This window comes from Oncorhynchus nerka, linkage group LG22 (genome assembly GCF_034236695.1).
Source record: "Oncorhynchus nerka isolate Pitt River linkage group LG22, Oner_Uvic_2.0, whole genome shotgun sequence".
Taxonomy (NCBI): Eukaryota; Metazoa; Chordata; class Actinopteri; order Salmoniformes; family Salmonidae; genus Oncorhynchus; species Oncorhynchus nerka.
In genome coordinates, this window is record NC_088417.1 from 17,044,935 (window position 1) to 17,067,752 (window position 22,818).

The following is a 22,818-nucleotide window of genomic DNA, read 5'->3' on the forward strand; positions in this document are numbered from 1 at the left end:
TTATAAGGTCTAGAAAGATGCTTCAGAAATCGATGACGTCTTAATGCATGTTCTTCTGTAGAAAGCCTTGATAACATTTGTTTCAAATGAGACCCTGTTATGAAGTGTTGAGTCCAGCTTGTAAAATACATAACCAAACATAATTGTCTGATTGTGTAGAGTCAATCAGGTTGTCAGAAGAATCTGTGCTGCTGACAAATTTATCATAGTCTGCATTTGCCCTTCTTTTTTTTTTAAACTACATGTTTAGAGAGGGATACTTGATGGAGGAGAGACTTTATCACTCACATTTTAGATGGATTATTGCAAGATTGTTTTGGATTATGGTTGTTTAGGCCAAAGTTTTATCCCAGGAGATCAACCTGGGGCATGGGGGGGGGGGGAAACTGTTCTCTTCAAGTGATACATTTAATTTATTTCCAACTCCTCTCCCCATCTGCCCTCTCTGACTGGTTCTGTACTGACTTCATTAAATGTTTTACTAAATGACACAGACAGTAAATTCTCATTGTGTTTGCAAATGGCTGCCAGGATGCCATTTAAGGCCACTCTAAACATGCACTGATGACCTTGGAGCATCTGTTAGTTGGAAGACAGACCAGGCCTGCTGATGATAATGTCCCTGTGTTAATATTCATTAGGAGGGGATGGCACCGTACCTGGCAATGGCATTCAGTCTCTGTGGGTGTTCTGCAGTTGGTCCTGGCCTGCTCAGCTGTCCCATTTGCTTGACTGTGTACCCGTGGTTCAGATTTGCTCATTTGAATCAATATAGCTGGCCATACATTTTAGAGAGTGTTCACTCTAACATGTACCGACACCTCACTGACATGGCCACATGCTTTGTTTTTCTCTCAGCGCGGAAGCACTGGCGTTTAGTCATGGATGCCAAAGGATGCCATGCTTTCCCTTCAATTTGCAAGATGCTGAATGTATCTCACCGGAGAAAGCATCCGAGCGAGCGAAACAGCGCCCCTCTGTCTCTGTATGTGTAGGCCATATATCTGATGCTGTCTGGTCAAAAAGAGTATAACATTGTTGCCACCTGTAGCATTGAATGCAATGGAAACCAGTGAGAATTTTGCCTCACTTGATTAAAAAAAAGTATAAAATAATAGCCAATTAGCCTTGAGCTCAACTGTGAACGGTCCTGTCGCACCAAAAAACAGTGTCAAGGGAATTTGCTTCAATCACATCGAGAGCCAAAAGTCATTGACAGAAACAACTGAAATTGTTGCCTCTCATTGTGTTGTTGTCCTCCGGTGACTAGCTAGCTAAAATGGGCCCTTTCCTAAATTACCCATGGATGGAGATAGGGATTTGGACTTGTGGTTTTACTTCATTCTCAGTACTGGCCAATGATTAACAGTGATTCTGATCCAACCATGAATTCATACATTGTACCCCTGGCCTGAGAGGAAGGAAGTTCAAATGTAGCTAGATGTAAAAGGCTGACGCTAACTAGCTCACTCATTGTTGCCCATGAAAGCAAGTTAGGCTAGCAAGCAAGCATTTTAGCCAGGTAGCCTAGGACAACAAAAAATAAAAGTGTGTACTGTATGACAGCCATAGAGCGTTTCGTCAACATTTACATTTACATTTAAGTCATTTAGCAGACGCTCGCATTGGATTTCTCTACAAGTAGCGTAAGTCAACATGTTTTTTCTACTTGCATGAATGCACACGCACGCTCACACACTCACAGAAATCAGAACCATGGACAGCCACATCATATTTAGCTTACGTTGATTGGATAATTAAAAATATATATTTTAGTTTTCACCGTATTAGACTGAGCATAGGTGATGTTGAGATGGTGCTGGAATAGTGGAGGCAGCTCCTGTTTTCTTTGAGACTTGAGGTAACTCTCCGTGGTGCTAAATCAATAGTTCTTTAGTAGTCCGACAATGTCGGAAACATGAACTTGCTTGACAAGGCTGTAGGTCATGCAGCTGTTATATGCAATATGCTTTGTGGACTTCACCGACAGGTTGCTCTCTGGTTTTGTAATGAAACAAAGGTGAGGTTTAAGTTATTCTACCACTGTGTCTTCTTATTGTCTCAGCCTTAGGCCTACATATCAAGGTTGGCATATTAATTAACAGGTTATAGAGCAAATGACGCAAATATCACAATACATAGGTTGTAATATGTCTCTTTTTTGGGGGGGGTGGCTTGGCTTCACCGGTGATTTATTAAAAACATTGAAAATAAATGTTTTACCCACGCACCACTACTGCACGGAACATAAACGAGGACCACTGTTTACATCAATCCAGAATCACAGATTATTGTGAAATAGACACATATCTTATTGGAAATTCATGAAAAGGCACACAAAAAAATATATATTTTTTGTTTTCAGTGAATTTTAATCACAGATAAAGACAGTAGGTTACTTAAGACAGAAACGATATGAGGGAGGTTGGTGGACAAGGATGAATAGATGGATGGGCATATAACATCTAGCAACCCAAAGATTGCATGTTCAAATCTCATCACTGATGACTTTAGCATTTTAGCTAATTAGCAACTTTGCAACTACTTCCTATTTTTAGCTACTTAGCATGTTAGCTAACCCTTCCCCTAACCCTAACCTTAACCCTTTACCTCCTTAGCTAGCATGTTAGCTAACCCTAACTTTAACCCCTAAACCTAACCTTAACCCCTAACTTGATAGTGTGTTGGTTTACATAAAGGTCCTTCACTTTCTCCCTTTTTCAATGTCTGTGTCTCTCTCGCTCTCTTTCATCAGAGTGCCACAGGCTCCCTGGAGATGTCCATGAGAATACATATCTCATGAATAACACATTAACAAATACTGTAAACATCATTCTCAAATGCTCCTCATGAAAAAGCTGATATGTATGGTAATGGCTGTCTCACGGAGAAAGAAATGTATTGACAATATAAAGCTACTGGACAATATTATAAGAGGTATTGTACTAGATACAATATATGTGTATTCTTCCGAGAATTCCTTATCTAAAGCTTCAAGTGTATCATGTATTCTTCACAGATAAAGCACAGTGTAAACTTAGCATCAAATAAAGCTTGTGTCCTGTTGAAATAAACAGATTGGAACTTTCAATGGCTGGTTATTACAAAAGGCCTTATGGTTCAACTTCTGTCGAAACCCTGTCTGTGGAAGATGGGGTTTACATGTATGTTTTCCTTAGATCCAATATTTGTAAATGTCTTGTCTGACTACAACATGGAATGTTGATCTCCCGATCGGGACTCCCCACGGAGAAGTAATAGAGAAAGTGAATTTCCCCAGAAACCATGTGTGAGATGCCCACAAAGCTACTCACAATGTTTTGATGGGCTAAAGAACAATGTCCATGAACACATTGATTCTAGGAACGGAGCAGGCTTTGCTGACACTAGGGGAAAGAGGGAAGGGTTCTTAGAAATGTCTGTTTCATCCCTATTACATTCTGTCATTCATGCTGAATTCTATTGAGGCTTAATCAAATCAAATAGGGGGGAAATCAGGCTTCTGAATCCCCAGCACAATTATTTACACAACACTGACATTTACAGAGGGACTTTTTTCTAGTGTTGATTTGCCTGTGTATGTGTGTTTGCGTGTGTGAATGGTTGAAGGGTGTTAGAGAACCATGCTGGGTCAGCCAGCAGGTGCAGGTGCCGCTCATTGGCCAGAGGGGAATTAACACTGAGCAGGTCCAGCCAGGCAAATGGCCCCCTGGATCTACTGTGCCAACAGGCATCTGGATTCCAATCGCCTGTTCACACACAAACAGCCAGATAGTGGGTTCAGAATATTGGCACGTTTTATTTAATTTTTTACTAGCCTACCTACACTGCAATACAGTATTCCTTGATTCCTCCTACTGTGTCTTAATTGTTCTATTTAAAAAAATAATTTTAGCAATTTATGTTCTGAACTTCCCCAAAATGTTGTATAACAATGTTAGTGCATTTCATCATTTTAATGGAAATGTGTTTTATTTTGGCTTCAAGTTCCAAATCTTAGACTGCATCCAAAAGCTAAAAGTTTACCAACTGGTGTAGTGGGATTACACAGGTTTTGCTTGCTGGAAGTAATCCTACTTTTGCATTCTGACATGGATTAATATAACAGTTATACTGAGTGCCCTTAAGAACTGGGGCAGTGCATTGATAGACGGACTCTTTGGCTTGTTCTGATAAGACTGAAAGGGCTTTTACCTGATGAAGTGTGTTAAGTTGCACCAGTTCTGGGGATCCACGTGGTCCATCTTTCGCTTGAATTCCTCCCCACACACCTCCATCTCCCACAGTAGCTGGGTCTCGTTGCACAGAGCCACACTAGGCCTTCGTGGTATAGACTCAACATTGATATTCTCTGTGGCTGCAAGACATAAAAAGGTCAAAGTTAGAAGAAAAGAAACACCACCTTTAATGTTCCACAGTAGTATTAGGGTTGTCTTCATTAGGGAAAGCAACAGGAAAAGGTACTACAACTGAAAATGGGGTGTTTCTTAATGGGAGCCTAATGAACATACTGTAACTGAATCTATTGTTATTACAAATAGTGGCTATAACCTCTGGCACAGGGTAAGTCAGAAGTAAGGAATTTACATTTGACCAATTACAATGTAATTGTAAAAAGTAGAGCATTTGTAAGCCATGCTGCACAGTGTTTCATGTTTTCAGAAGGAGATGTAAGCTAAACTTCCTTACCTGACGATCCTCTTGTCATCCAAGAGTTCACTGTCAAAGACAAAATCACACAGAAACATGAAACAGGGTTACTAGTCATGACAAGTCTCAGTGAAGCTTGATTACATTTAGAACCATCATTAAATGCTGTTGACAAAACACAACTGAAACCTATGTGGAACTTATAACATAAAACTTACCATTTTGACCAGGTGGCCATTAAATGTACAATTCCAAACACATCCTGGCAACAACAAAAAATAAATGAATCCTCAGTTCATGTAACTGTGGTTTGAGCATGGCTGACTAAATGATGCTTAGAATAACAGTCATTAAGGAGTTTTCTGGTACAAATGCCAAGCTGTCAGATGTTGTTGCTGCTGGGTTATTATAATGTTGAAGCTGAGGAGAGGTCAATAGCTAGTACTCTTTTCACATTATCGTGTCGACCTGAACCAAACTGTGCTGGCAAAGATATTTAGAACTTAAAGGGAACACTAAAATAACACATCCTAGATCTGAATGAATGAAATATTCTTATTAAATACTTTTTCTTTACATAGTTGAATGTGCTGACAACAAAATCACACAAAAATTATTAATGGAAATCAAATTTATCAACCCATGGAGGTCTGGATTTGGAGTCACACTCAAAATTAAAGTGGAAAACCACACTACAGGCTGATCCAAATTTGATGTAATGTCCTTAAAACAAGTCCAAATGAGGCTCAGTAGTGTGTGTGGCCTCCACGTGCCTGTATGACCTCCCTGCAACGCCTGGGCATGCTCCTGATGAGGTGGCGGATGGTCTCCTGAGGGATCTCCTCCCAGACCTGGACTAAAGCATCCGCCAACTCCTGGACAGTCTGTGGTGCAATGTGGCGTTGGTGGATGGAGCGAGACATGATGTCCCAGATGTGCTCAATTGAATTCAGGTCTGGGGAACAGGCGGGCCAGTCCATAACATCAATGCCTTTCTCTTGCAGGAACTGCTGACACACTCCAGCCACATGAGGTCTAGCATTGTCTTGCATTAGGAGGAACCCAGGGCCAACCACACCAGCATATGGTCTCACAAGTGGTCTGAGGATCTCATCTCGGTACCTAATGGCAGTCAGGCTACCTCTGGTGAGCACATGGAGAGCTGTGCGGCCCACACCATGACTGACCAACCGCCAAACCGGTCATGCTGGAGGATGTTGCAGGCAGCAGAACGTTCTCCACGGCATCTCCAGTCTCTGTCACGTCTGTCACATGTGCTCAGTGTGAACCTGCTTTCATCTGTGAAGAGCACAGGGCGCCAGTGGCGAATTTGCCAATCTTGGTGTTCTCTGGCAAATGCCAAACGTCCTGCACGGTGTTGGGCTGTAAGCACAACCCCCACCTGTGGACGTCGAGCCCTCATACCACCCTCATGGAGTTTGTTTCTGACCGTTTGAGCAGACACATGCACATTTGTGGGCTGCTGGAGGTCATTTTGCAGGGCTTTGGCAGTGCTCCTCCTGCTCCTCCTTGCACAAATGCGGAGGTAGCGGTCCTGCTGCTGGGTTGTTGCCCTCCTACGGCCTCCTCCACGTCACCTGATGTACTGGCCTGTCTCCTGGTAGCGTCTCCATGCTCTGGACACTACGCTGACAGACACAGCAAACCTTCTTGCCACAGCTCGCATTGATGTGCCATCCTGGATGAGCTGCACTACCTGAGCCACTTGTGTGTGTTGTAGACTCCGTCTCATGCTACCACTAGAGTGAAAGCACCGCCAGCATTCAAAAGTGACCAAAACATCAGCCAGGAAGCATAGGAACTGAAAAGTGGTCTGTGTTCACCACCTGCAGAATCACTCCTTTATTGGGGGTGTCTTGCTAATTGCCAATCATTTCCACCTGTGGTCTATTCCATTTGCACAACAGAATGTGAAATGTATTGTCAATCAGTGTTGCTTCCCAAGTGTACAGTTTGATTTCACAGAAGTGTGATTGACTTGGAGTTACATTGTGTTGTTTCAGTGTTCCCTTTATTTTTTTGAGCAGTGTAGATACTGTGAGTTTGCCCACAATTCGTCAATTTCTCCCTTAAGCGATTGGACATTGGAGAGCAGGATAGTTGGAAGCGGAATCTTTGTTTTGTTCCTTCTCAACCTCTGCCGCACCTCGCCTTTCCTGCCCCTCTTCCTCTTCCTACTTAATAGTCCTTCACCCAGGTTGTTTTGTCTCACGATCTCTGCAGGTATGTCCCCTTTGATCTGTTCTCCCCAATGTGAGTTATTACATTGTAAGAGTTTCTTCTGTAGCGGGTGTGTGGTGCCGCCGATTTTCTCATAGATTCGCATCCTGTTTCAGATACCAGCAAAGGGAATCCAAGTAGGAGAATAATCCTCTGTACGCACTTCATGCCGCTCTACCGTAGCCTAATCGGTAATCCGATGCAACATAAAAAATTATTAAACTACTAAAAGCAAAGCAACAAAAACGGACGAGTTTAAACATAGAACAAGGAACAAACAAAGGCAGCAGGGCACAATTGGACAGGATAGGACAGGATAGGACAGGATAGGACAGGATAGGATAGGAGGTGGAACTTTTCTCTGAGCTTTTAGTGCAGTGTTTCTCAAACCTCTCCTTGGGGAGCCCCAGATGTTTCACAATTCTGTTGTAACCCTGAACTAGCCCACATGATTTAACTAGACAAGGGCTTGATGATTAGCTGACATGTTTAATTAGGTGACAAAGGGGAAATCCACAACCCTCTGCACCATCAGACAACATACTCCAGAAGCACCTTCTGGTTGTGGGGAGATGGTACTTGTAGGACTCAGGAAGACCATAGCGTTTCCCTTAGCCATCCTCTACACTAGCTCTGGGAATAGATCAAATACATGTGGCGGGAATCCCTGAGGAGAGGTTTGAGAAATGCTGCTTTCTACCACAGCACAGCACAGAGAGACAGAGAGGGAGGCAAGTCGATATGGCACAGCGTGAAACCCCCAGTCCGACTCCATGCAGTGTCTGTTGTTTGGCGCTGGTGCTGGCACTGCCAAGTGTGGGACACACATAATCAATCTTCCATCCTCCGCCCTGACCCAGCTGCTTGTTTGCTTCAATAAGCCTGTGTAGCAATCCTGTTAAGTGGGACAGCTGTCCAAAACTGAAGCACCACTGAAGGACCTACTAGAGAATACACACGTAAACACACACACACTCACACTCTCGACTCATTCGTTTAATTTTCACCTCCGTCTTTTCTTGTCTCACTCTCCCACCATTATCTCCCTATTATAATTACAGTACCTTCATGATACCAGGCAGTAAAATGTTTGTCCTTGTTTTTTTCCAGTCTTAAGCCCCAATTCAAACAATCACAGATAATGGTAAACCTCACTGCAGGTTCACTTAGAATATCTATGTTGTACCAGAGCTACTAAGCACATTAAAACAGATATCTTCGTAGACTTTGTCATTGTTCTATATTGAATCGTAACCACAACTGTCCTTAATAAGAAACAGTCTAAGTATTCTGAGTGAACACACAGTTTTGATTTTTCCTTCATATGTGATTACAAAATCCATCCTGTTCAGTTCAGTCTCAACCAGGGGATAACTGTTGTTGAGCAGCCAAGTTAAATTTAGCAATTTCTTCCTGCAGGATATGTGTTCAAAGCATAGAGGTCTGTGATTGCTAAGCCTGATAACTTCAAACAGTAGCAGGGCATGACGCGAATACAGGGTTACGTCACATTAGTTTTTTATGCCAAACCTTCAATGTTATCCCCCCCTCCCTTCCCCTTCCCCCTGCCAAACCTTTAATACTATTTGCATTCCCAGCCTGGCATCAACGCCATGCTAAATATAGTTTAGGTATTTCTGAGCACCTCCAAGACGTATCATGGTCTAATCCGCAACAATCTAGAAATCCAAAGGCTGCATTTTGGTGTCGGTCGGGGACAACTGTAGCATTTTCGCTAACCTTCCTTAACCATTATTCTAAACATGACCCAATTCACCTAACCTGCTACATAAACTCATCTAACCATTTGTCGTTTAAGATCTTCCCTAACCGCCACCGTAAATGATCCCCTTAATTCTCCTGCAAGAGTCAACCTGGTCTGAGATAAATACGTGCACTACTATACGTCCGCCAAGAAGGCCTCCAAAATGTATGAAAAGTTATTTCATCCAATTCGCATGCTATTGTACAACCAGGTAAGGTGTATCATATACGTTTCTCTCTGCTACCGCACGGCAAGTTGTACTGGTGGACCAAGTCTGGAACCAACAGGACCCTGAACAGCTTCTACCCCCAAGCCATAAGACAGTTAAATAGCTACCCCGACTAACTATTTAGCAATCTGCATTGACCGTTTTGCACTCATTACATACGCTGCTGCTACTGTTTATTATACCTAGTTAGAGTGCCTTTAGAAAGTATTCATACCCCTTGACTTATTCCACATTTTGTTGTTACAGCCTGAATTCAAAATGGATTAAATATAGTTTTTTTCTCACCCATCTATGCACAATACATCATAATGATGAGGTGAAAACATGTTTAAAGAAAATGTTGCACATTTATTGAAAATGAAGTTCAGAAATATAAGTATTCACAACCCTGAGTCAGTCATTTGTAGAAGCACCTTTGGCAGTGATTACAGTATTGGGTCTTTCTCGGTAAGTCTAAGAGCTTTCCACACCTGGAATGTGCAACATTTGCCCATTATACTTTTCAAAATTCTTCAAGATCTGTCAAATTGGTTGTTGAGCATTGCTAGACAAACATTTTCAGGTCTTGCCATAGATTTTCAAGTAGATTTAAGTCAAAACTGTAACTCGGCCACTCAGGAATATTCACTGTCTTCTTTGTAAGCAAAGAATATTAGATTTGGCCTTGTGTTTTAGGTTATTATCCTTCTGAAAGGTAAATTAATCTCCCATTAATATCCCAGTGGTGGAAAGCTGAACCCTGTTTTCCTCTAGGATTTTGCCTGTGCTTAGCTCCAGTCAGTTTCATTTTTATGCTGAAAAACTCCCCAGTCCTTAACAATTATAAGCAGACCCATAACATGATGCAGCTACCAGTGTGCTTGAAAATATGGAGAGTGATACTCAGCAATGTGTTGTATTGAATTTGCCCCAAACATAACACTTTGTATTCAGAACAAAAAGGGAATTGCTTTGCCACATTTATTTGCAGTATTGCTTTAGTGCCTTAGTGCAAACCGGATGCATGTTTTTTTAATATTTTATTCTGTACAGGTTTCCTTCTTTTCACTCTGTCAATTAGGTTAGTATTGGAGTATCTGCAATGTTGTTGATCCATCCTCAGTTTTCTCCTATCACAGCCATTAAACTCTGTAACTGTTTTAAAGTCACCATTGACCTCGTGGTGAAATCACTGAGTGGTTTCCTTCTTCTCTGACAACTGAGTTAGAAAGGACGCCTGTATCTTTGTAGTTGCTGGGTGTATTGATACACCATTCAAAGTGTAGGTAATAACTTCACCATGCTCAAAGGGATATTCAATGTATGCTTTTTTTATTTTTACCCATCTACCAATAGGTGCAAGGCATTGGAAAACCTCCATGGTCTTTTTGGTTGAATCTGTGTTAGAAATTCAGTGCTTGACTGAGGGCCCTTACAGATAATTGTATGTGTGGGTTACAGAGATGAGGTAGTCATTAAAAAACCATACTAAACACTATTATTAATGTGACTTGTTAAGCAAATCTTTACTCCTGAACTTATTTAGGTTTGCCATAACAAAGGGGTTGAATACTTATTGACAAGACATTTCAGCTTTAAATGTTTAATTCATTTGCAAACATTTCAAAATCATAATTCCACTTTGACATTATGGGATATTGTGTGCAGGCCAGTGATAAAAAAATCTAAATTGGATCCATTTTAAATTCAAGCTGTAACACAACAAAATGTGGAAGAAGTCAAGGGGTGTGATACTTTCTGAAGGCACTGCATACAGTATGTACATATCTACAGTACCTCAATTACCTTGTACCCCTGCACATCAACTCGGTACTGGTACACCGTGTATATAGCCAAGTTATCATTACTCATTGTGCATTTATTAGTTATTCATTACTACTTTATTATCATTACATGTTATTAATTTTCTATTATTTCTCTATTTTCTTTCTTTCTGCATTGTTGGAAAGGACCTGTAAGTAAGCATTTAACTGTCAGTTTATTAAGTTTGTCACAAATAATAATTTGATTTGAAATTTTATTTGATACTATATGTCCTCTAATTCGTATGATATTGTACGACCACTATTCCATTCATAATGCAGCCTAACGGAACGGAACGGAACATATCATACTAATGGAGTGTATAGATTTACGTACAGAATTATACAAATTGCCCATGAGACCGTGTTGGCATCTAAAGACAAAAGGGCACTCGGCATCCCTTACACAGTGCATCCCTTACACAGTGCATCCCTTACACAGTGCATCCCTTACACAGTGCATCCCTTACACAGTGCATCCCTTACACAGTACATCCCTTACACAGTGCATCCCTTACACAGTGCATCCCTTACACAGTGCATCCCTTACACAGTACATCCCTTACACAGTACATCCCTTACACAGTGCATCCCTTACACAGTGCATCCCTTACACAGTGCATCCCTTACACAGTGCATCCCTTACACAGTGCATCCCTTACACAGTACTCCCCCCACCATTGTATAGGTGGCTCACGGCTCTCTTTCCCCCTACCTGAAAGAGTTTCAATTGACAGATTTGGTTTCCAATTGGTCTGGAAATTGCTTTGGGAGCCTTTGCACCTCACCTGAAATGTCTGGAAGGGAAACACGAATGACACTCAATGTCATGGAAACCACTGTATCCCAAAAGTTTGGGAAAGCGAGACCCTTCCGAATTGATGTGCTATTTCACTCTTTCTCTCATGTGTCACACTTCAGTGATGGTTTTGCAAAGATATGCCAGGACCAAAATACAATCCAGCAGTCGATCCAGTACGAGGTAGCTCTGAGTACACACCATGAAAAGGAAGTCTCTCTGATAAACCTACACTGCCACACTGAATCGTTGACGGCTGTTCTTGTGGAAAGTAGAAAAACAGTCTTATGGTGCCACTTTAAACCAACAAGTTATAAAGTCTTTATAGAGCATTCATAAGCACTTCATGACCATTAAATATATGTTTCACATTAGGACAAGTCATACTACATAAAGGGTGATATATAAGGTCCTTACGTCTAGTGTTTTCCAAATGAGGCATAACCCTTTTGCTACTTTGGCTGCATTCATCTTTACTGTAGTCTTGTATCCTCTCACTTGGCAATAGGATGACATGGTTTATGAGAAGCAGCAACTAGAAAGCTGAAGTCTCACACTAAATAATAGGCGTCTGTTGATATTCATGGTTTACATTTCCACAGCAGTCACAGTGCCAAATACATCCATTAATTAATGGAGAAATGAGGCTTTTATAAGCCTTCAGCTAGCAAGCCTTGTCTGTCTCTCTTCCACACTACAAGGATATCAGAAAGCTGAGAAATTCATTTGCATCCTGTCTCGAAAAGAAAATAAACATTATTCTAGGGCAGGAAAAACTAAAATAGATATGGGCTATAAAAGAAGAGGTTGTTTTCAAATTGTAGAAACAGTATCGTAATTAGTTTCTTCCTAGCAACCACATAATCCATTTACAGTACCAGCAGTCTAAGAAAAGCCACAGAAGCCACTCCTCCAAGACCTAAAACATGCCAGGTTCAGATAAAAATAGAATACAGCATAATGCCAAATGCAGGGCCATCAAGCATAACACTTCCCATTAGGTTTCATCTTCATGGGGACATTGTTGAGACTCCGAAGTCTTGTCAACACCTCCCCACACCTCCATGTGCCTAATATAGTCCTGTGGTTGAAACACTTAAGACCTTGAAGGTAGAGAATGTCGACTAAAGCAGGAAATACAAAGGCTTCACCTTGTCGCATTGCCATGTTCCTGAATTGCAAACTTGTCTGGCATATACATATTCATATTCTTTACACAGATATCCACTTAAAGCTGAGTGTACGAGTGTGATGAAGTGGGGTGAAAAATGTAGCTACTGCAAAAATTGAGTACGTACTGTAGTGGGGCTTAGGCGGGCTAACTGTTTGAGCTTCCGATCATCTTTATGTGAAGTAATATGATGTAATGGGTCTGTGTTCGGAAAATGGGAGGCAAGGAAAGAACAGATACTGTAGATTCTAGCACATTCACGTTGACTGACAAACCAGAATGGTTCCCATTAGAAATACCTCATAATATTTGCCTGCCCTGTTACTACTAATACACTATACATCTAGAAAAACAGTAATGGGCACATTACAGATGGGGGGTTGTGACATGACATGACGTCATTATGGTATGTTTGTCTCCATCCTTCTTGATTAGCTTCCTTGTTAAAAGCCGAGGAACGTTAAATTGGAGACATTTCTCAGAGACCATGACCAGGCTTAATTAAAAGTGCTAATTTCTCAAATGTGATAGTTCTAATCTCCCAGCCATTTCATTGAGGCTGCTTGAGGTTAACACAGTGCCAGACCCCGAATGTAATCAGAAAAGTACCAGTCTGTACTCTGCCATCTACTGTATCTGTACGGGTCAAGACGTCATTATTCGCTGGGCCCTGGAGTCGAGGACACTTACTCACCCTGCCAAGTACAGCTCCGGTTGTTTAAAAGAAAAAAGGACAACACCACTGCTGCCCCTTCCCTTGGCTGTATGGCTGTTTGTCTGCAGAGAGGAAGGCTCTTTGGCTCCATCTCAACTCACTGTATGCTTCTGTTGGTGCTTTACGACATCACTGCTAATGTTGACCTATCGCTTTTCTATTACTCTGAAGTTGAGCTGGAGAATTGTGCATTTGTTTTTGCTCAAGCTCCGCGGCTGAACAACAAATCTAAAGATCAAGGAATACAAACTGTCTACTGGGATACATGGGGAGATGTCATAGCGAGAGAGAGAGAGAGAGAGAGAGAGAGAGAGAGAGAGAGAGAGAGAGAGAGAGAGAGAGAGAGAGAGAGAGAGAGAGAGAGACATATACTGTAGACCTATTTTCTTAAGATAGGTGTGGGTGTATAGTAGGACTACATGGTTATAATCTTCTCTCTTTAACAATCCTTCACAATGAATACACGAGGCCAGCAGAATGAGCTCATTGAAGTCCATTTCAAACGGGAGCCTTTCTTTAAACAGATATCATGTTAGAATACAGATGGTCCGGGTATATAATAATTAAAGGGTACGTCTAGCGATTTATTTTGGTTGGTAATATTGACATTGCAGCCCTCAAAGCCTTCTTCCAAAGCATAGAAGCCATTACTGCAGGAAAAACTGAAGTAGTCTGATCTCAACATTGCTATTGTCCAAATATCTGTCATTAACTGTGATTTTATAAATTGACTCTCACCACAAGGGCAGAAATAAGCATGTTCCACTTGTCACAGCGACAATTGGAGGGTGTAAGTGTGATACTAACAACTGGCCAAGGTTCCCCAAGGTTCTTCTACTATCTATTTGAAGCTTGTCTGTCACTTCTTAAAGTACAAACCGCCTCCTGCTAAGGCTGTACTCTAAAGGTTAAAAAGGCAGTCATCTAGTGCTGGCCATGTTGGGATAGATAGAGAAACTCTATATTGCTGTGTTTACACAGGCAGCCCAATTCTGATCTTTTGACGAATTATTGTCAAAAGATCTGATCTAATCGGTCAAAATACCAGTTAGTGGTGGCAAAAAGTCTGAATTGGGCTGCTTGTGTAAATGCACCCTTTGTGGATCAGGATTGGAATCTCTTGCAATCTATATATCAATCATTACTGAGAATGAGGGGGGATCTGATGGGGAAAAAAACAAATGGCACTAGCTTGCGTTTGGCATATCTGATACCTATCAGATTTTTCCAATATTGCAATACATTTTATTTATGTTATGTACTTAGCTTTCTGTTGCCTTACTAAGCTGAATACTTTGGATAAAAATGTCTGCTAAAGTGTCATACAATATTATTATCATCATCATCATGAGGTTGATACATTTTTGAAGTCGAAAAATTTCAAAGTGGAAATTACAAACTTCAGAAGCCTTTTTTAAAACTCAAATACACTACAGATATCTTGCAGCAAGGTGATCAAATTAAGATCCTACATCTGTATGTAGACACTGGTATTGTGACACTGGTATTGTGACACTGGTATTGTGCTGGAGATAATGAAAATGAGATTGAAAAGTGGTGGAGTTGCCCTTTAAGTACTTTTCTGTGTCTAAAGTCACATACTTTAAAAAGCAATACATTTTCATTGCCACGGTATTGTGTATAAAGCCCTAATGGGGGAGTATTAAAAAAAAGAATACGCTACCAGAGTGGTGTAGCAATGTTACCAGGCCTGTCTTAGTTATTGCACTTGGGAGAATGAGGGCTGGATCCCGTCAAGAGAACGTTGAAATTACTTCTGCTAAGATGTTTTTTTTAAATTGCGGGTTATTTGCCGCATAACTAGATTAGAACAATCTGGTCTCTGTTACAACCAGGTAAAGATGCTTTTCCCATGGTGAGATCAAGACATCATGGTAAATACATATGTTGTTTTATCCTTATACAAGCAGTATATAACCTGACCTTAAAAGACATCATAAAGACATCATTGCAACCAGTTTTGCCCACTGATTAGATACAAAACCCATTGCTGCAAAAGATTATATAACTAATTAAAGACAAACAGTAAAAAAAAAATCTCCAACAGGCAATGTGATCATCATCTTCTTAGATGATCTTACACCTAAAACAGGATTGGATCAAAGCACTTTGATTATTTTTCTCAGACACAACAAATCCCTTCGACAACATAATTCATATGGGGGAAGACAGGCATCAGCCCAAATAGAAAATGTACCTCTGAGCATGGTGGGCGTGATCTTTGAAGTCAACTCAATCAAATTTACTGAAATGAAACTGGGCAGACGTGACCACATGTAATGACTTAACACCAAATTCCCTTGAAGGCCCCCAGTCATTCGCCTAAAACTCAGTCACCTAAATAATGAACAGAATTACATTTTTTAAATATAATTCTTAATTGCTAACTGCTAATACATACATCCCATTTATCCCAGAAGCTCTGAAATATTTGCCCACCTTGTGCCTGACTTCAGCTTAGACTGGGGGGATGAAACACTAAGTGGACCAATGGACAAAAGCTCAAGATTACATTGATGTTGTGGTGACTTGGCACAACACTCTCAATCCGAGGTCTGAGGGGAAGGTTCCATGTGGGATTGTGACACTGGCCCTGGGGGATTGGACAAAAAAAGGAGGGGAAAAGGCGACTGAGGAAAAGCGGACAAGGCACTCTGCACTTGGCAAACAAAAGCAGGAAGGGGTTGTCATGGGTGGCCAAGATGAAGAGAGACAGAAATAAATGCTGCATAGCCTGAGGAAAGAGAGAACCTGAATGAAATCATGTGAGGGACGGTCACTCCATGGAGGGACTTTCCAAAGAGGCTATAGCATTAACCCATTCCAACGGTTCGGAGAGGAAAGTTACTGTGGGGAGTGTGGACAACGGGACACGTGTAAACAGATGTCTCAATCTAAATCTGACAAAATATTTGATGTGTTTTTTCTCTATTTTAGCTTAAAAGCATGTTTTTATTCACATAATGATAATTTCCCTCTAACATCTAGTACTTGTCTAGGTTGGAAGTGTTCTGAGAATGTTCCATTTGTCAAAGTTGCTTGAACGTGATGAGGATATTTCTGGAACATGATACTGGACAATCACTGCTGAAGATACAATGGGCATGTGTCATCACTAGGATCAGTCAATATTACCAATGCAGACTGTTAGTTACAGATAACGAATCTTAAGATGACGACATGGTGAATTGGCTGGAGCTGAAGCGTATGAGCTGTCCAATACGGGGAAAGAAAGAAAAACAGTGGGGAAAAGTCACTGAGGCATTTCGTTGATTGTCCCTGCTGTTCACAACTTCAAGCCAACTATTTAATTCATGAAAAAAATGAAAGAATATCCTCCAGCCTCTTTCTTCCTTCAGTTCTCTCAAAACACATACAATTTAGGACAGATATTTTTACAAACACTGGCATTGCATGGCAGTCTATTGGCACATGATCTTCAGTAAGTTGATTAATACATTTAATACCATTGGCATTCTAGCAGTTGCATTAAATCCAGCAACAAGGGGCCAAAAGAAACTACTAATAATTAAAACAGTTTAATACATTTACACTGTGTTAACACTGTGTTAACAACCCTCCAGGCAAGCTTCAATGCCATACAACTCTCCTTCCGTGGCCTCCAATTGCTCTTAAATACAAGTAAAACTAAATGCATGCTCTTCAACCGATCGCTACCTGCACCTACCCGCCTGTCCAACATCACTACTCTGGACGGCTCTGACTTAGAATACGTGGACAACTACAAATACTTAGGTGTCTGGTTAGACTGTAAACTCTCCTTCCAGACCCATATCAAACATCTCCAATCCAAAGTTAAATCTAGAATTGGCTTCCTATTTCGCAACAAAGCATCCTTCACTCATGCTGCCAAACATACCCTTGTAAAATTGACCATCCTACCAATCCTCGACTTTGGCGATGTCATTTACAAAATAGCCTCCAATACCCTACTCAACAAATTGGATGCAGTCTATCACAGTGCAATCCGTTTTGTCACCAAAGCCCCATATACTACCCACCATTGCGACCTGTACGCTCTCGTTGGCTGGCCCTCGCTTCATACTCGTCGCCAAACCCACTGGCTCCATGTCATCTACAAGACCCTGCTAGGTAAAGTCCCCCTTATCTCAGCTCGCTGGTCACCATAGCATCTCCCACCTGTAGCACACGCTCCAGCAGGTATATCTCTCTAGTCACCCCCAAAACCAATTCTTTCTTTGGCCGCCTCTCCTTCCAGTTCTCTGCTGCCAATGACTGGAACGAACTACAAAAATCTCTTAAATTGGAAACACTTATCTCCCTCACTAGCTTTAAGCACCAACTGTCAGAGCATCTTACAGATTACTGCACCTGTACATAGCCCACCTATAATTTAGCCCAAACAACTACCTCTTTCCCAACTGTATTTAATTAATTTATTTATTTTTCTCCTTTGCACCCCATTATTTTTATTTCTACTTTGCACATTCTTCCATTGCAAAACTACCATTCCAGTGTTTTACTTGCTATATTGTATTTACTTTGCCACCATGACCTTTTTTGCCTTTACCTCCCTTCTCACCTAATTTGCTCACATTGTATATAGACTTGGTTTTTTTTACTGTATTATTGACTGTATGTTTGTTTTACTCCATGTGTAACTCTGTGTCGTTGTATGTGTCGAACTGCTTTGCTTTATCTTGGCCAGGTCGCAATTGTAAATGAGAACTTGTTCTCAACTTGCTTACCTGGTTAAATAAAGGTGAAATAAAATAAATAAAAAAAACATTTAATACCATTGGCATTCTAGCAGTTGCATTAAATCCAGCAACAAGGGGCCGAAAGAAACTACTAATAATTAAAACAGTTTAGCTTGGCAAGGCTATGGTTTCCCTGAGAACCAGCATCAATATACACTCATTGGGCAGTTTATTAGGTACGCCACCCCGTTCACAAAAAATGGTTAGCTCCTACAGACAGTGAGTCACGTGGCCGTGGCTTGCAATATAAAGCAGGCGGACAGGCATCGAAAGATTCAGTTACTGTTCGATTGAACGTTAGAATGGGAAAAACGATGGACCTAAGCGACTTTGAGCGTGGTATGATTGTCGGTGCCAGGCGCGCCGGTTCCAGTATCTCAGAAACGGCCGGCCTCTGGGATTTTCATACAGGACATTGTCTAGGGTTTACCGAGAATGGAGCGACAACCAAAAAACATCACATCAGCGGCAGTTCTGTGGGAAAAAACAGCTCGTGGATGAGAGGTCAAAGGAGAATGGCAAGAATGGTGCAAGCTAACAGGCGGACCACAAACAGCGCAGTACAACAGTGGTGTGCAGATCACTGTTTTGGTCACGGATGGGCTATTGCAGCAGACGACCACACCAGGTTCCACTCCTATCAGCTAGAAACAAGAAGTGAGTCCATGGCCCCACCCTGCCTGGAATCAACGGTACAGGTTGGTGGCGGTGCTGTAATGGTGTGGGGAATGTTTTCCTGGCACACGTTAGGTCCCTTGATACCAACTGAGCAACGTGTCCATTCCCACGAGAATTCAGCCTGTTCTGGAGGCCAAGGGGATTCGACCCAGTACTAGATGGGTGTACCTAATAACCATTTTATGAGGTCACATACAACGGTGGCTTTAAAAACAAAACCGAACACCCCATACATAAGCAAAGTAATCACTACTTTGTGAGCACAAATCAAAATAATGCAACATCTTACATGACTTACATTGTATTGTTGATAACTATGAGGGAGTAACTTCTGCACAAACCTTGTTTAAGGGTAGACTCAGCTATATGAAATCATCACACATAACAGGGTGACTTTATAAGGGCACAAGGCGAGATCCAAATGCAGACACAGGAGGCAGATAGAGCACCAATATTTATTATAACAAAGGGAGTAGGCAAATGCAGGTCGGGGACAGGCAAGAGTTCATAATTCATAAACCAGGTCAGAGTCCAAACAGTACCAGATGATAGGCAGTCTCGAGATCAGGCCAGGCAGGGGTCAGAAACCAGATCCAAGTCCAAAACAGTACAAGGGGATAGGCAGGTTGGTAGTCAGAACAGGCAGAGTGGTCAGGCAGGCGGGTTCGGAATCAGGACAGGTCAGGGTCAAAACCAGGAGGACTAGAAACAAACGGAGACTGGGAAAGATAGGCACAAGGAAAAACGTTGGTTGACTTGGCAAGCAAGACTAACTGGCACAGAGAGGCAGGAGGGGGTGGCACCTGGAGGGGGTGGAGACAATCACAAGGACAGGTGAACCAGATCAGGGTGTGACCCCCCCCCCCCCCCTCCTCTAGGGGCGCCCCGGGGTGTTGGCGGTGGAAGTCGGCGATGAGGGATAGATCCAGGATGTCTCAAGAGGGAACCCAGCACCTCTCCTCCGGGCCGTAACCCTCCCCCCTGCCCCATGGTCGAACACCCAGGAGGCATTTTACTGTGTACGCCGGATGGCCATCAATGACATGGGGAGGGGAGGTGGGACAGAAGACAAAGGACTGTGAGACACGGGCTTAATCTTAGACACATGGAAAGTAGGGTGGATACGGAGGGTACGGGGTAAAGTGAGATGGACAGCAGTAGAACTAAGGACTCTAGAGTTGGGAAAAGGACCAATGAAACAGGGGGACAGTTTGCGTGACTCTACCCAAAGAGGCAGGTCCCGTGTGGACAGCCAATGAGGTAGCGGGGAGTCCGGCGGCGGTCCGCTTGTTGACGATACCTATCTTGAGAAGTGCTACCCGAGCTCTTCTCCGGGCACGTCGACAGCGACGGATGAACATCTGGGCCGAGGGTACGTTGACTTCCGGTTCTTGTTCTGGGAAAAGTGGAGGCTGGTATCCCATGGAGCACTCAAAAGGGGAGAGTCCCGTGGCTGAACAGGGAAGGGTGTTCCGGGCATACTCCACCCAGACCAGTTGTCGGCTCCAGGTAGTATGGTTGGTTGAGGTCAGGCATCTTAGGGTGGTCTCCAGGTCCTGGTTAGCTCGCTTCGACTGGCCGTTAGATTGGGGTTGGAATCCAGAGGATAGGCTGGCTGACACCCTAATAAGGGTGCAGAACATCTTCCAGAACTGACACGAGAACTGAGAACCCCGGTCAGAAACCATATCCACTGGGAGTCCATGGATCCAGAAGACGTGCTGCACCATAAGCTGGGCCATTTCCTTGGCAGAGGGAAGTTTGGGGAGAGGGATGAAATGAGCAACCTTTGAGAACCGATCCATCGATGCCATCAGACGGTGGAAGCCGAGTGACAAAGTCCAGAGAGATATGGGACCAGGGACGATGAGGTACCGGTAGTGGCTGAAGAAGGCCAGAAAGAGCTTGCCTTGGAGTCTTGTTCTGAGCACACGCTGTGCACGCGGTGGTGAAGGCAGAGACGTCAGGAACCATTGTGGGCCACCAGAAACGTTGTCAGAGGAATGCTAGGGTCCAGCGGGAACCTGGATGACAGGTCAGCCTGGAGGAATGAGCCCATTCCAGGACCCGGGGACGGACTGAGTTAGAGACAAATAGCCGGTTAGTCGGGCCCCGTTCAGGTCCATGCTGGGAACATTGTGCCTTGCAAACCAGGGTCTTAATCCCCCAACCCACTGAGGCTGCAAGGCATGAGGTAGGGAGAATGCTTTCGGAGACCGAGGGTGTGGCAGAGGAACTGTATAGGCGGGAGAGGGTGACTCAATTCACATTTTTTGGACCTTGGGCGGTAGGAAATGGTGAAGTTGACTCTTGTAAACAAGAGAGCCCACCGGGCCTGCCTGGAGTTAAGGCGCTTGGCTGTACGGAGATATTCCACATTTTTATGGTTGATCCAGACAAGAATGGCTGTTCTACTCCTTCCAGCCAGTGCCTCCACTCTTCCAACACCATCTTGACCGCCAGGAGTTCTCGGTTGTCTACGTCGTATTTCCTCTCTGCAGGATTTAGATGATGGGGCAGGAAGGCACAGAGATGAAGCTTTTGGTCTTGGGCAGATCTCTGGGACAGGATGGCCCCCACTCCAATGTCAGAAGCGTCAACCTATATCACAAATTGACGGAACAGGTCCGGATGGATGAGGGTGGGTGCTGTGGTGAACCAATGCTTCAGGTCCACAAAGGCTCTGTTGACAGCTGGAGACCACGTGAATGGTACTTTGGGAGAGGTGAGTGCAGAGAGAGGGGTCACCAGGGCCCCAAATGAAACGGCAGTAGAAGTTAGTGAAACCCAGGAAACATTGTAACTGCACCCTGGATATAGGTTGAGACCAATCTACCACTGCTTTCACTTTTCCAGGATCATTTTGACATTTCCCTCAGCGATGACATATCCCAGAAAGGAGATTGTCGAGCGGTGGAACTCACACTTCTCGGCTTTCATGAACAATTGGTTCTCCGGGAGGTTCTGAAGGACCTGTCTGACATGAAGAACATGTTCTTGGGCAGACCGGGAAAACAAACAGGATGTCCTCAAGGTAGACAAACCCAAAACGGTTTAACGTGCCTCGGAGCACATCGTTTACCAGAGCCTGGAAGACAGCAGAGGCGTTGGTGAGCCCAAACGGCATGACCTGGTACTCATAATGTCCGCTGGCTGTGTTGAATGCTGTCTTCCACTCATCTCCTTCGTGTATCCGAACCAGATGATAGGCATTCCGAAGATCTAGCTTGCAAAAAATGGTGGCCCCTGGAGAGGTTCAAATGCTGAGGAGAGGTAGGGGGTAACGATTCTTAATCGTAATGTCATTCAGACCTCGGTAGTCAATGCATGGATGCAGGGTCCTGCGCCGGCAGGAGATGCAGACGGACAGACGCCTCCAGTAGCCAGAGAATCCTCAATGTACTCCTCCATGGCCTTGGTCTCCGGCCCAGATAGAGAATACAGCCAACCATGAGGTGGTGTGGTGCCTGGGAGGAGATCAATGGCCCAATCATAAGGACGGTGCGGGGGAAGAGAAGTAGCATGTGCCTTACTGAAAACTTCCAGGAGGTCATGGTATTCAGTGGGAATGGCAGAGACATCCAAAGCCTTGCTACCGCCCTGAGGAGGACGACTCTGGGACAGCTGTGCTGCTTTAAGGCAGTGGGAATGGCAAAATGGGCTCAAACCCAGGACGGAGCTCATGGTCCAGTCAATAACAGGGTTGTGTTTTTGAGCCAGGAAAATCCCAAGACATCAGGAACATGGGGAGATGCAATGAGGAGGAACTGTATGGTCTCCCTGTGGTTTCCTGAAATCCATATATGAACGGGCACTGTACTATAGGTGACTCTTCCAATTGAACGGCCGTCCACTGCCCTTGCATCCATGGGGACAGAGAGGGGTTGAGTGGGAATGCTTGTTCAGAAACAATAATAGCATCCATAAAACTTTCAGCCGCAGAGTCAATGAGCACTCGAAGAGACTTAGATTGGTCTCCCCACAGCAAAAGCACAAAAAAAGTGG

The 22,818-nt window shown here is 43.2% G+C and overlaps 1 protein-coding gene across 1 annotated transcript in view; it reads right to left on the reverse strand.

Annotated features, from left to right (window-relative positions):
* Positions 1 to 22,818, reverse strand: part of LOC115104908 (receptor activity-modifying protein 3-like) — a 32,036-nt gene that overhangs the window by 4,481 nt on the left and 4,737 nt on the right. The window contains exons 2-3 of the mRNA XM_029626312.2: positions 4,690 to 4,719; positions 4,195 to 4,357 (exon numbers count right to left, since the gene is read on the reverse strand). Coding sequence (XP_029482172.1) covers positions 4,195 to 4,357; positions 4,690 to 4,719 — 193 coding nt within the window. The remainder of the gene's footprint in view (positions 1 to 4,194; positions 4,358 to 4,689; positions 4,720 to 22,818) is intronic.